Source organism: Tiliqua scincoides, chromosome 7 (assembly GCF_035046505.1).
Source record: "Tiliqua scincoides isolate rTilSci1 chromosome 7, rTilSci1.hap2, whole genome shotgun sequence".
NCBI classification, from domain to species: Eukaryota; Metazoa; Chordata; class Lepidosauria; order Squamata; family Scincidae; genus Tiliqua; species Tiliqua scincoides.
The window spans coordinates 28,126,419-28,141,327 of NC_089827.1; the positions used below are offsets into that span (position 1 = coordinate 28,126,419).

Sequence of the window (14,909 nt, forward strand, 5' to 3'; positions counted from 1 at the left end):
CAATACACAGGATATATAGGTGGGATCTCTGTATCCATGAGAGCTTTGTTCCAGAAACACCTGTGGATAGCAGAATCCGCAGATATTGGGGTACGAATATAAGAGCTTTAAAAACACAAAAAATGAGCTAAAAGTTTCCTACCTTTGTGTAGCCAAACCACACAATTTCCCAGCCTTGAGACCTCTTTTTAGGACTAAAAGACCCACTTACAGGCCACATACAGGTTCATCTCTCCTCCCAGGTTCACCCCTGAATTCATCATTAAGTCAAATTTGCAGATGCTGGATCTGCGAATACCAGGGTCCTACTGTATACATTCTACAATTTGCTTAATGTTTAATACAGGCTTTTGCACTGAGAGAGTGGAAGCTTGAGAGTGGAAAACTGTTTGGAGTTTGATATTCCCCTGAGTGGGGCCAATAATATTGTTCTCAGTGATGCACAAGCATTTATTAAAAACATATGTGTTAAGAGCAAAGGAGGTTTGCTTTGAGTACTCTGAAAGATTGCAGACAGATCTTGAATTGTCTTGGAAATAGTAGCAACACAGCAGCAGCATAGGGGTGACATAATTCACGTTAACACTTACCATATGCTTTAGGAAAACTACAGTCCTATACACACTTACCTTGAAGTAAGCCTTATTGAACAAGTGGGACTTACTTCTAAGTAAACATGCATAGGTCTGCACTTCACTATTAGTGACCGATCGGATGCTATTCTGCAATTGAAAAAATGCTAGGATATTGATAATAGAGATACATGTATAAATAAGATCTACTGCAAAGTAGTTTGTTATAGCACTAGATACCTTCTTCTGCTTTTTTAAGTAGGTCATCAAGTAAAATTTTCTGATGCTCTTCACCATCCTCAAAACTATACAAAGCCCATTTTTTCAAGAGTGTTTCTCCTTCACCACATACATCCACATCAAGTAAACCAGGAAACCATTCTTCCATAAGAGAATCAATGTGATCTACAACTTGCCCCAAGAGGATACAACCTTAAGAGAGTCAAGAAAATGTTATGAGTGTTACAATGATAAACCAACTTAAGTTGGTTTAAGTATAAACAAAGCAGCCCACCACCCCATCCCAAAAAGGTTCAGAAGTAAGGTTCACCTTTTCTGCATGAAGGCACAGTAATTTTTAAGAAACTGTTTGGATTATTTTCAAAAACTGCTGATTCCACCAGACAATAGGCTTCAGGTGACCAGTTCAGGTATATGCCTTGCCTCCAATACATTCTGTTTGGACGAAGAGCTCGTTCTAAAGAGAGGGAAAAAAGAAATGCTTTTTAATTCCACTGTACTGACGTAATGCTATTTTAAAATATACACTACACTCACCTATGAGTTCCTGTCATTTTATGGATGCACAATACATGCGCACATTATTCACTGTATATCTGTATGTCATATGATCTTCAGAGGTATTAACAATCAACATCTCATGAATCAGTTGAGAACAGTTGAACTGGAATCATAAAATACTGGGTCTAAGCACCAAAGTTAAAGTATAACACATTAAAAAGAACATTTGTGCCTCCTCGAGAGTTGGGTGGGCTGGTGCAGGGATGCAGACTGAATCCAGACTCAGTGTGAACTTGGGCAGGGAGGTTTGCATCAGTCTGGGGAGGGTGGGAGGGAGGCATGCTGGGGCAGATGGAGGGTGGTCCTGGGGTGGGGAGTGGGAGGCGGGGCTGGGACCTGGCTGTTATGCGGGAACCCATCCCCTGAGAAGTGCAGAGCAGTGCAAGCTGCTCCACTCTCCTCGGACTTACGCCACCTCCGGAGGTGGCACAAGTCCGAGAAGACCCATTGGGGCTGTGGTGGCTTACCCGGGGGTAAGGGCAAGAGTTTCCCCCTTGCCTCTGGTTGAGCCACTTTGGGCCCCAATCTTGTGCCTGCTTGTACCAGCGCAAGATAGGATTGCGATAAGAGAGAGAGAGAGAGAGAGAGAGAGAGAGAGAGAGAGAGAGAAAGAGAGAAAGAGAGCGAGCGCTATGAAATGCAACTCTATATAACTTAAAATGTGTACAAGACAAGCACAGTGACAATTCATAACAGTATTTGGGAACTACATAATTTTCCTAGTTTTTACATGGATAGCAGTGCAATCCTATGCAAGGAAGAGGTATGTTTCAACACACTCAATGGTGTTTACTCCCAGTTGTTGGCATCCTTCCGTCGCAGAAGACTATGGTATCGCGCTCTGAATGGTGGTTCTGGAACAGTGAGAGAGAGACCAGACCGGGAAGGAATCCAGCTAGAACGAGTTCTATGAAAGACTCGAACTATTCAATTGTAAAAATTCCTACGGGGGTTTACAACAGCCTGCCTATGTAAACCGCCTTGGATTAAAGTCTGAGGAGAAATCTGACGACCAAAGAAAGGCAGTATATAAATACTTGCATGCATGCATGCATGCATGCATGCATAAATAGTGTCCTCTCCAGTGCGCGAAGCCTGGGTAAAGTAGATATGGAAGTTAGACTGTTACCCATGCAGCAAATCCCCCATCTCCATGTTACTGAAATGGTCCAATGGAAAGGCAGAAGCCAATTCGGTTGGTTCCAGCAGCATCGCAGGAGTTGCCAGAACGTGACTGTGTTCAGCCATGAACTGCCTCAGGGACTCCAGCTCGATTTTACATAAGAACAGCCCCACTGGATCAGGCCATAGGCCCATCTAGTCCAGCTTCCTGTATCTCACAGCGGCCCACCAAATGCCCCAGGGAGCACACCAGATAACAAGAGACCTGCATCCTGGTGCCCTCCCTTGCATCTGGCATTCTGACATAGCCCATTTCTAAAATCAGGAGGTTGCACATACACATCATCATAATATATTGCATATTTTTGTATATCTATATATATGCTTATATATTTTGATATTTTATATGCGGTAGGTCTTATGACCGTAATAAAGATTTACTCCTTCACATACACATCATGGCTTGTAACCCATAATGGATTTTTCCTCCAGAAACTTGTCCAATCCCCTTTTAAAGGCGTCCAGGCCAGATGCCGTCACCACATCCTGCGGCAAGGAGTTCCACAGACTGACCACACGCTGAGTAAAGAAATATTTACTTTAACCCTCCCAACACTCAATTTTAGTGGATGTCCCCTGGTTCTGATGTTATGTGAGAGTGTAAAGAACATCTCGATATCCACTTTATCCTTCCCATGCATAATTTTGTATGTCTCAATCATGTCTCCCCTCAGGCATCTCTTTTCTAGGCTGAAGAGGACCAAACGCCATAGCCTTTCCTCATAAGGAAGGTGCCCCAGCCCCGTAATCATCTTAGTCGCTCTCTTTTGCGACTTTTCCATTTCCACTATGTCCTTTCAGAGATGTGGCGACCAGAACTGGACACAATACTCCAGGTGTGGCCTTACCATCGATTTGTACAACGGCATTATAATATTAGCCGTTTTGTTCTCAATACCTTTTCTAATGAACCCAAGTGTAGAATTGGCCTTCTTTACTGCCGCCGCACACTGGGTCGACACTTTCATATACAATTTTGCCTCAAGGTTGACTCCTGAAGCCTTTTCCGTAACTGGATGTAGCCACAAGGCAGTGGAGGTTTGGGATCAGAGTTTTCCTTCTCTCAGATGAGCTGCCTTCCCAGGCTAACGAGTCCCATCTACCCGGCGGCTGTTTAGTTGCCTCTTACGACAAGTACAACCACACTGAGGGCCTATTCTTATCCCCCAGCCCCTAGGGGTTTACTTACGCTTACTCCCAGTAAGCGTGCACAATATTGCATAGTCAGTGTTTAACGTAATAATAATAGGGGTCACCCATTTTTAGTCGTCCAGAAAGCACTACCAACTTTCTCACTCTCCCCCCACTTCCCTTCTTCATTTCATTTGTTATCCATAGGACATAGTGTGTATTTGGCAGATTTATTTGGGCTTGGATATAATGGCAATGGTCTGCAGAAGAAAGCAGAAAAATACCTACGCCTCACAATATTAGCAAAAATTGACAGTGGTTGGTTAACATTTTGCTCTTCACACATTGCACATAAAAGATATGAAGACTTTATAGTCAATTCGCACACTGTGATATGAAATGTGGATGGTTTTCATGGTGAAAATCGAAATTAAATGCAAGTACCTCTCCCTGTAAGTATATAAGGAGACACTTCAAGCAATCTGTTGATTAGCCTGGACCAGAAACCCATGGGGAAATATGGCATCTCATATAGTCGAATGATAATTTCTGAGTTTTCACAGTGGGGTAATTCTATCACAGGCCTGTGATCCGACAAGCTGGAAGAAAAGGGAACATTATTTTTAAACTCTGAATTTACTTTTTTCAAAGTGACTAACAGCCCAGTTCTATGCCACCAGGACGAATGGAGCCATGCCAAAAAGGTGTGTGCTGCATCCTAGGGGGGAATAATTGGACAACCTGCAAGAGATAAGCGAAAACATTTTGCACTTATCTCAGGGTAGGTTGCTTGGTTGGCCAATAGATCTCCATACTTATTTGGTCATGTATGTCTTAGGAAAGAAGAGTGGTAGGGAGGTTTTAAAGAGAAAGGATAAAATCCACTGTATACAATTGCTGCCGGATTCACCCCCTCCCACTTCCTACTGCCCCGGTTCCTTCATCCTCTCCAACTAGAAATGCCCTGGTCCTCCTACCCCTCTTCATCTATGGCACACCCCCAATGCTGATTTAGTGGTGCTGGGGGCTCCAGGGTGGTAGCTGTCTCTTGGCCACTGCCACCCACTGGTAATGCTTATTGGAAGTGGTCACTTAGTGGCAGTGGCCAAGTTAGGCTCTAAGGCGCATTGTGCTTTGCAACCATTGTAAAGCATACTGCACTGCAGGAACATGGATCTTGGTGGTGCAGCAGGCCCACAGGATTGTTCTGTAAATATTTTTCCCCAAGTGCATTCCACAGTTGTGTCTGCAATTCTGAGAAAAACACCACAGTTATACATTTCTTAGTGTCACATTTTCACAAAACAGCTATGCTTTTCAAGTCTTGTTTACCTGCTTGGAACAAGGAGTTGATCTTCTCCTAGTGGCAATGCAATCTGGAACTTTTCTAGAAGTCTGAAGTATTGAGACATGTATGTCTTGGGAAACCTGCTCTTTGTTAAAAGAAATTTTTCTACATCAGAACGCTTTATGATTCCTTTTGGGTACTTAGGAAAGCCTTCAACCTTCACTGTCAAGATCTATGGAAAACACAAACACATACAACATCATTTTTCTAGTGCATGCATACTTTTAGAGCAGTGTGGCTGCTCTGGAAGTACCCTCATTACCAATCCAATCCAAACATTTCTCTTTGCTTTTTAGAGTTCGGTTCCGAAGACAAAGATTGTGCAAGTCGGTCATGCAAGTTAGTTATTCATGGCATTACAGCACCAAGAAACCTCCCCCAACTTTGGACATTTGCCTTAAAAAGGGTTTCCTGATTAGTACAGGTACAAAAGAAGGGATAAACAAATGAACATTCAGTATGCTCTTTTAGAAATTAAAGATAAAAAGGCAGACAATTTGCCTGAAACACAAGAAACTCACTCCTGAACAAGCATTTCATTTACTGGTGTGTATGTATCTGTCATTTCAGTTGCAAAGCTGGGCTCACCTTACAGTTCAGTGAAAAGTTTTCTCAATGATTTTCTTTGCAAACTGCTTGTGAACTTTTGTTGAAAAGTGGTATATAAATTCTGTTAATAATGGTAATGATGATAATAATAATAAACCGTGAACCTTATTCACAGTATGTTTGCTTCTCCAGTAGTTTGCATATCTGCATAATATTAGGAAGAAATAAATTCCTCCAGTTTGTTATATTTTCTCCTCATAATAATAATAAACTACATGTATTTCTACATCAGTGTCAAAACAGGAAATAAGTGGCTACACTTTGTTTTAATTTTCTGTTCCTAACTTTGACCCTTGCAGAGTGGCTGCAAAGCATATCTGCATATTGCCAATTCACATGGAGCTCTCTTTACACTAAGTGCACAGAGGGATGAAACTGTGCATAAAAGTGAATGAGCTGGCATTAAGGTCATTATTCACTAAGTGAATCATTATGTGCATAGGTGTGACTGTGTGTACATATAAGGAACCACAGTATTGTGCCCTCATCATCCTGCCCATTTCCACAGGTGTTCCAAATGAGCAAAGTAGCAAATGAAGAGAGAAGAGAAAGGAATGGCATCACTTAGAAACTAAGGATAAGTCTACAGAGAGATGTGGAAATCAGCTGGAATAGAAAAGGTCATTACTGGAAAAATATTATAAACTGACCTGTGCCATGATTTTACATAGCCATTTAGGGTCAACAAAATATAAATCTCTTAGCTGAAGTGCTGGGTCTTGAAAATGTAGCAGTACACCTGGGCAAAGAATAGTGTTGTTAGCGTATCAATACCGATTGCACAGATATAAAATATTATTGCTTTGTTATTGTATTGTTCAAGGAAGGAAATGAAGCGATGTGAGGTTAAGCTTCAGGTCCTCACTAGAAAAAAATTTGGTGCTGTATTTTTAAGAGTTCAAAAGCAATACTGACACAAATTATCACATGTACCATCACATGTAATACACGATGGGGGAGGAAGATGCAGTAGTAACTCCACTCCAGCCTACATTATATGGGAGGAAAAGTGGACTATACTTTTCAAATAAATAAATATATACAGTTCCATTTGGTAGTAGAATGAGTTTGTGTCGTTTGGAAGGCATGGCTTGTTGTCATGCTCCCATGTTTGTTATTGATTGTTCTTTTTTATTTTACTTGTGATCACCATGTAAATAAAGTGAGCACCATGTAAATAATGCTAACTCGATAGCCAAGCTTACTATTTGCAAAATATTAATGCTAGTTTTCACTGGGCATTTTTATTATTTTACTCTAATTTTCCCACATTATGCATTGGTGTTTTAATTTTTCAAGACCTCTCACTGAACAACAGCCTACAACTGCAGGGGGGAAATGCAAAGATTTTATTTACTCAGACTATTAATTTGAACATCTTTTAAACATCTTTGCAGTTTTTTTAAAATTGATATATGCCTCCTAGAATGTACTGACTAATAGGCAGGCTATAAATTGCAATGGCAAAATAAGTGTTCTGATCTTAGTCTCTACTAAAATGTCTTTACTTAGGAAGTGCATCATACTCAAGTAGAAACAAACAAATTAAGAGAAATTAAGTACACTTCAGCTAATGAAAGAGATACTAAACAACCATTGATTTAAATGGAACTCAGCTGTGCCTAGTTTTTTGGCTAGGAAAGATTCACTAGTTCCATTCATTAATTATTAACAGCATTATCCTCTGCCTGACATTTAATGTAACCACTAAATTCTAGAATATTTACATCTTCCCTTTCAGCCACAACATGGCAATTTTCCAGTCCCAGCAGAATTAGGTTTTCAGAAACGATTAAATACCTCATATCAGTGGTTTTCAAACTGGGGCGTTGTGATGCCCCAGACTGAAGGCCCTAGCCTCTTTCCCCTTAAGGGACGGGGCAGGGGAGAGGCAGGGAGGAGACAGCAATGTGATCCCCATGATCATGCCACTCAGGGGGGCTGCAGGGACTAGGATGCACTCACCAGTCCCTGCAGCAGCCTCCTTGGGGTGTGGGGAACCCTGCGCAAGCATCTGCAGGTCTCCCCAGCCTGCAGAAAGTGAAGCGATCATGCTCCACCTCCGCAAAACCGGAAGTGGAGCGCGATCACTCCATTTCACTTTTAGAAGCCTGGGGAGCCCTGCAGACGCTCATGCAGGGCTCTCCCCACACCCCAAGAAGGCTGCTGCAGGAACTGGTGAGTACATCCCAGTCCCTGCAGTCCCCTGAATGATTCAATCCTGGGGATCTAGTTGCTGCCTTCCTCCTGCCCCCCCGCTGCCTCCCTCCCCTCCCCTGCAAGGACTTACTGTGGTTTCCAAACTCCCAGAGAGTTTGAACACCACAGCCCCCATATACATCACTTTGGAAGAAAGACAACAACAAAAATTCTAGTTCAATTATCCTGAAATCTATAACACAGTAAATCTTTTGAGGTAACTTAATTCCAGGGAAATAATCAGTACAAATAAACAAAACAGCATGAAACAGCACGAGAAACGTCTGGAATCCTGAATAAATTCAAATAGCTACCTCAAGAGTTATTTTTTTGCACAATTTTTGCACAATGTGAAATGCAAACATGAACTCATTCTGCATATTGACAATAGGTAGGGTTAGCAGATACCAGGGGACAGCATGCCTATATCTTTACCCACTGCATAGCAGAGGGAATTTTGGCTGGTGCAGCTTTTTAAACCCTTCCATGTTGAGCTGCACCAGCCAGAATTCCTTCTTCTATACAATGGTTAAAGGTATAGGCACTCCATCTCCATTTGTATCTACATGCTTTCCCTTGTAGAAGCATCTGGTAACCCTAAGGCTAAACAGCTACATCCTTCCAAAATGCATGTTACCTGATTCATTCAAAAAGTGAACAGCATGAGGGAGCTCATTTTCATTCAAGTGCAACTTGTTTTCTTCCACCAATTCTATTAATCGCTTCTGATCAATCACAGGAAATTCAGTTGGAACACATGTACGTTCTTCCAAAATTCTCTTCTCAAGTTCCAAATAGCTGTCTGGGATTAGCTGCCCAACAACAGGCTGGTCTCTAATCTGCAGAATTTTGTCGTGTATAAGCATATTTTGTTCATACGTTTTAATGATCACATTTGGAATTTATGAAGAGTTATCAGCTGTATCAAGTGGGCTGTGTGATTATGTCTCACTCAAGTCCCTCTTAATTTCCCAACCATACCCAGATGCAGATATCTATGCAGATATAAATTATGAGCCATAGTTAAAGGTGGTAGACAGAGGGGGCTGTATGCACTAGAAGGGAGGAACTAGGATGAGCATCCAATCCTACACAGCCTGCTCCCTCTCTTGGGAATGGTTGCATCTGGGGTAAGCAAGGGTTACATCTGTATGGGTTGCATCTCGCCTCTTGCAATTAAAGGGAAATTTATATGACCATACTCTGAGGGAGATGAGAAGCAACAAACTTTGAAGCATCCTTCTCTTTCCCATGTAGAAGCATCCTTTTCTTTCCCACCTAAGACTTACTGGGTCACAGATAACATCCTCAAAGTATCATAAAACAGATACCTGAAAGAGACACTTTTAGCAACCACCTTGTTATACAGCTACATTTTCTTAACAGTGTTTATTATCTTATATTAACGTAATCCATTGTCCTAATTTTGGCACTGTGGACCCCATTCTGATTTTGTTTTAACATTACTCACACCAACGTTCAAAAACTCCTTAGTACCTAACTAATTTACATTAATTTTTCAGATACATGAGTATACAGTACTTCCAGCTAGTAATAATGCTGCAGATAACCTACTGCTGTTTGGCTGTCACATCTCTTCCTATCTTCCTTACATTTTGGATACCCAACATCAATGCATCGTGACAGTAAAGAAGATAGGACACTTTGGGTCACAGTAATTTAAAATCATCCTAAACCCACTGATATGCCAGAGTCAGCATCAGGGTTCACTGAACAGGTTGCAGGATTCTGGGGCATGAGAATTTTAGAAGCCCCTTTGTATAACACACCCCTGACCTGGCTCCCTACAACACATCTTTCCCTATATGAAAGAAAAGGAGAAATGCCACTGTTAATATGCTATTTGGCATCTGCAGTTTTTTTGAGTGTTTGGACAGCAGATTAAAAATAATAAATATTATACAATTAAATCAGAGGCACTTTTTATTAACCTAACCGATCAGTCAATTAAAGCTTACAACCCTCATGCTTATTTTATTTTTAGTGGCATGGCTTACTTTGAAATTTAGACTCTCCTTTATTATAGTTTTTCGAAGTTTTATCATTGCATCAGATTCTTCTGTAGCATTCACAAAATGGTAATCCTGGATTGCTGGAAACCCCCTCTGATTCATCAATTCCTTGGTAATTTTACAGATGCAAGCTTTACGCTGTTTCTCATTAGAGATGTCTAAATGAGTACCAATGAGAATCACAGGAGATGATGATGCTCGGGCCTGTAAAGCATAGTTGATCACAGTGTGTAGTTAGGACTCTTATTTATATCTTGGGATGATGACCAAGCCAGCAGAACCACCCATCCTCGGGGCTATTTCAGCCAAGGACCTTTCCCTGCAGTTTGGGTTACCAGTAGCAACTGCACCACTCAGGAAGCATGCAAATGTGACCTTCATTATTTACTCTAAATCAAGAATATTCATATATCTTGCTCTCAAGGAATGCTTTTGCCTGCTAAGGCAGCGGTACCTAAACTCCAATCCAGGGGCCATTTGTGGCCCTCGGGGACCTCCAATCTGGCCCTCGGGGAGCCCCTGGTCTCCAATGAGCCTCTGGCTCTCCAGAGACTTGCTGGAGATCACTCTGGCCCAATGTGACTACTATCAGCGTGAGGGCTGACTGTTTGACCTCTTGAGTGAGCTGCAGACCAAGGGCTCCCTCCACTGCTTGCTGTTTCAGTCTGTGAAGCGACAGCAGCAGCAAAGGCCGGCCTTGTTTTGTGCAAAGTCTTTTATAGTCCTTGAGCTATCACGAGACCTTCATTCATTCATATAAGTTCCATCCCTAATATAGTCATTTATGTAAATTTATGTAAATGTATTTAAATTTTAAGTGTAAATTAACTGTTTTCCAGCCCCCAAAACTGATGATGTGGCCCTTCTGCCAAAAAGTTTGAACACCCTAATGCTAAGGAAATCCACGCGTTGCAACTGTATAATCTCTGCATGTTCCAGAAACTTCTGGGCATTCTCTGTTTATGTGCAGCCAGGCCTCCTGGAAAAGGAGAATGTAGGAGGCCTGCTGTTGCTCAATACAAAAAAACAAAGCAAGTGTGCCCTGGAACATGACAAATACTGCACAGAATGGTTAGGATTTGAAGGCTGGCTTAGATCAGTTTCCCAAACTCTCTGGGAGTTTGGAAGCTGCTGTAAGTATTTGTGGGGGAGGGGGAAATGCAGCACCGCAAATCACTAGGATCGCATCCCTGCCAGGGGTGACAATGGCTTCATTTTATTTACCAGTATTCAGCAGCAGCCTCTTGGGGGTGCAAGGCATCCCACAGAAACCTCTGCAGGACTCCAAGCCTCAGAAAACGTAAAAATATAGAGTTCAAAACCACACTTTTGATCACAAAAACGGAAGTGGGTCATGATCTTTACTTTTAGATTTTCTGAGGCTTGGGGTGGCTTTCATGGGGCTCCCCACACCCTCAGGAGGCTGCTGCTGGTGAGTAAAATGGGGATCCTGGGGATCTCATTGCTGAATTCCCCCCTCCCTGCCCCTTAAAGGGGCAAAGACAGAGTTTCTCAGGCTGGGGTGTAACAACACTCCAGTTTGAGAACCTCTGGCTGAGACTGTAGCAATACCTACATTATTGATAATTTCACTAAAGACCATATAAAGAACTTCTGAGGGATCCTAGGATACCTACAAGCATAGGGTGAAAAGCCATACTGCAAGGCATGCACAGCACAGAGTTTCTTCAAATCTTCTTCATGCCCAAATTTATATTTTTTCTAAGAATGATGGGTAACACCTCTATAAAACATGTTTCCAAAGCTTGGAAGCAATTCCTTCCTATGCGATTCTGATGTTCAAACAACACAGAGAAGCCAAAGAGACAGAGTGAGAATGGAAATAAAAAGGAGGTATCTTTGGCAATCCAAGACTATGTGCAAAGAAATGCTTTTGTACTATGTTTGCAGAAGTTTAGATAAGGTTTGAGATCGATTTTGAAATACTGACAACGGAAAGAGTTTGTAAGTCTATCTGTGCAGACACGTTACCTTGATGTTGAATAACCATGGTTTCATAGCATCCACTTCAGCCTCTCCTTTGCTAAGGTCATAAACAGCGAGGTACAGAGCTCTCTGAGTCATGAAGTGGGGGTGAGCGCTATAAAATTCCTCTTGCCCTAAATAACAGAATAAATATGTATTATAAGTATGCATTTTTCCCTCTTTCTTCTATGTAACATGATATCATGCTACAGGATCATATCTTTCTCTTGCATTAAAAATAATGCCCCAAATTAGAAAACCAAACTCTGAAGTGTCCCAAAATGTTCAAGTCATGTTTAGCAAAATAAAACTGAGCTGTATTATGTCATTTTTATGCACTTTTGCCAAGTTTCACAGAAGGGTTCCAGTTTTTAAAGCTTTTATTTGAAATGGCTCTTGTCGATGAACAAGGCAGCTGTTAATATTAAGTAGCTTGTATGTTTAGAAAAAAAAACACCTGCAAGAAAAGGGAAGGCAAAGCAATGTCTGGGTACATAGTTTTCCTTTGCACACATATCAATTCTTTGAAACCTGGCAACTGTCATTCCATGATTGTTAAAGCAGATATACCACCTCAACTAAGATTTCCAAGTTCCTTTTATTATATTTATTCAATTAGTTGTTGCTGTAACCTTCAGGTTTGCTGACTAAGATGTGACCCAAGATTTACAACCAATGCAAGATGGTTTAGACAAGGTTGTAAGTATGTAAAGGGATTCTGCCCTCACCAGCCATAAAAGTATGTCTGTCCTAGTTCCAGGTGAACTCAAGGGCAAACACTGGTCTACAATATCCAGGAAATGACTGCAGTAGTTTGCAAGCAAATGTAATAGGTAGGAGGCTTGAGAATGTGTTGGGCAAACTTGAGCTGCTGTGATCCCATTTTCCTGTCATCCATAAACTCCACATATACATGCACACACATACAGAGTCTGTCCAAGACTGTCCCTATGTTAAATGAAAATACCTGCAAAATCCCAGACATTCAGCACCAGGTCTTTCTTTACTTTGCCCTTCACTTGTACTCTCCAGTCAGTCACATCAATGCCAACTGTAGCTTTCTCAATTCCCAGCTCTGGCCGTTTGCATTTCATTAGTTGTTGCAATAGTGTTGTTTTGCCACTGCCAGTATTGCCAACAATCATCAGCTTCATTCGGTTATAAGGAACAGCTTTCTTTAAACGCTGCTGAAGAAATCTGGAATTTTTAAAAAAAAGATTTGCAAGAAGATTGTTTTTTAAAAGCTATATATGACTCAAAGCAAGCTAAATATTATGATGAGCTAATTTTCCAGTGCCGGTGCAGCCATGCCACTGGGGCGTACACTGCATCCTGTGATGGGAGGCAGTCACACAGGCCTCCTTAAGATATGGGATTATCTGTTCCCTTATCTTGAGGCTGCAATGCGGCTGCACTGGGACTGGAAAGTTGGATAGGATTGGGCCCTAAATCATTAGTTCTGCATATATATTTTTACTGTGTTTGGAAGAGATGTAGAGAGACTCATTTCTGATCTGCAGAGGCATTTTGAAACAGAAAGCAAATAAGGTGACTGTTGTATTCTGATAATGAGACAGCCCTCTGTAAAACATTTTCTCAACCCAGTAACAGTTTCTCAACCCAAACTTTTAAAACAGAACACCCAAATCTCAATTTACAGATTACCATTTGTCATGAACTTTGTTTAAAGAAAAAAAATACCACCATCAAGTTCCCATAATAACACTATTAAAAGGAAAAACATATCAAGACCATATCATATCAGTGGTGCAATACTGGTTTGCTTTTAGTTAAATGTGCACACTTGCATGCACACATGCACAGAGAGAGAGCGAGAGCGAGAGCAAACATGTCTATGAAACATCTACTAACCTTATGATATCCCTGGCTTTCCATCCCACATGTTTGAAGTCCAAATTAAGATTTAATCCTTCCAATGGAAGATCCCATATTTTGGAGAGATTTCCCATTTCATCAGGAAAGGATCTTAAGTTTGGATTGTAACTTACATCAAGAGATGTCAAGTTATCAAGAAATCCTATCTGAGGAGGAATCTAGAAAAAGACAGTGATGATTTTTTTCTTTCGAAAAGTTATAAACAAATCTGTGCAAGACAAGCTTAGCAAACCAAGAGCTAGTATGGAGAAATCAAAATAAACCTCTTTTCCTCTTTTACTTCAATTACTATGATTTATTTTCTCAGTATTCAGGTTTATATTATGTAGAAATATCACATAATTTCTGAAAACTTACATTACAATATTCCTAGAACAGTGATTCTCAAACCTTTTAGCACTGGGACCCACTTTTTAGAATGGCGATCTGTTGGGACCCACCAGAAGTGATGTCAGTAACCTGAAAATGATGTCATGACCAGAAATGACATCATCAAGCAGGAAAATTTTTAAGTATAAAAATTTATTTAAAATACAACAGAACCCTCCTAACCTTCACAAGCTATTGTTGATCTATTTTTAAAAATTCCCCAGACATCCCAAAGATTGCAATCCTATCCACATGTATCTTGGAGAAAGCCCTACTGTCTATCGTCATTAAAAGCATATACATAGTAGCCTATTAAAGTATGGATCTGTAACATTTACTATCAGGCTTATGACAACCAGACTACATGACAGAGAGGCAAGAGATTTTAGGTGCAGCACAAAAAAAATGTTCCCCACTGAATTTCCAACTTAAAATTACACTTGGTCAACAACCAAAATATCTGTCCCTCAATACGCCCCCAGGAGAGGAGGGCTTTCACCCTGGCACGTTGTAATGTGACCCCCTCTCCAGGGGAGAACGTTTGTGTAACTGCTTCTTAGGCAAAGTGGAACCATCTATACACATTAAGCCGCGCTATCCTAAATATCAAGCGCGAAGACATTAATTTCTCTCTCCCTTGCTCAGTGCTAAAACAGGGCTTTAAAGCAGGGCTTTAAAATGTGTGTACATATATATATAATTGTGTGTACATATTATGTGTGTAATTGTGTGTACATATATGTGTGTGTGTGTGTGTGTGTGTATTGCTTAGGTCTCTATTCT

The 14,909-nt window shown here is 41.0% G+C and overlaps 1 protein-coding gene across 2 annotated transcripts in view; it reads right to left on the reverse strand.

The window, feature by feature from the left end:
• LRRK2 (leucine rich repeat kinase 2) overlaps positions 1 to 14,909 on the reverse strand; it is a 109,792-nt gene that overhangs the window by 21,131 nt on the left and 73,752 nt on the right. Inside the window, exons 28-37 of one of the 2 annotated variants that reach the window (XM_066633995.1) lie at positions 13,734 to 13,915; positions 12,829 to 13,058; positions 11,868 to 11,995; positions 9,861 to 10,079; positions 8,480 to 8,681; positions 6,294 to 6,382; positions 5,019 to 5,206; positions 4,131 to 4,285; positions 1,123 to 1,269; positions 813 to 1,004 (exon numbers count right to left, since the gene is read on the reverse strand). In XM_066633995.1, coding sequence (XP_066490092.1) covers positions 813 to 1,004; positions 1,123 to 1,269; positions 4,131 to 4,285; positions 5,019 to 5,206; positions 6,294 to 6,382; positions 8,480 to 8,681; positions 9,861 to 10,079; positions 11,868 to 11,995; positions 12,829 to 13,058; positions 13,734 to 13,915 — 1,732 coding nt within the window. The remainder of the gene's footprint in view (positions 1 to 812; positions 1,005 to 1,122; positions 1,270 to 4,130; positions 4,286 to 5,018; positions 5,207 to 6,293; positions 6,383 to 8,479; positions 8,682 to 9,860; positions 10,080 to 11,867; positions 11,996 to 12,828; positions 13,059 to 13,733; positions 13,916 to 14,909) is intronic. The other variant, XM_066633994.1, reaches the window with a different exon arrangement.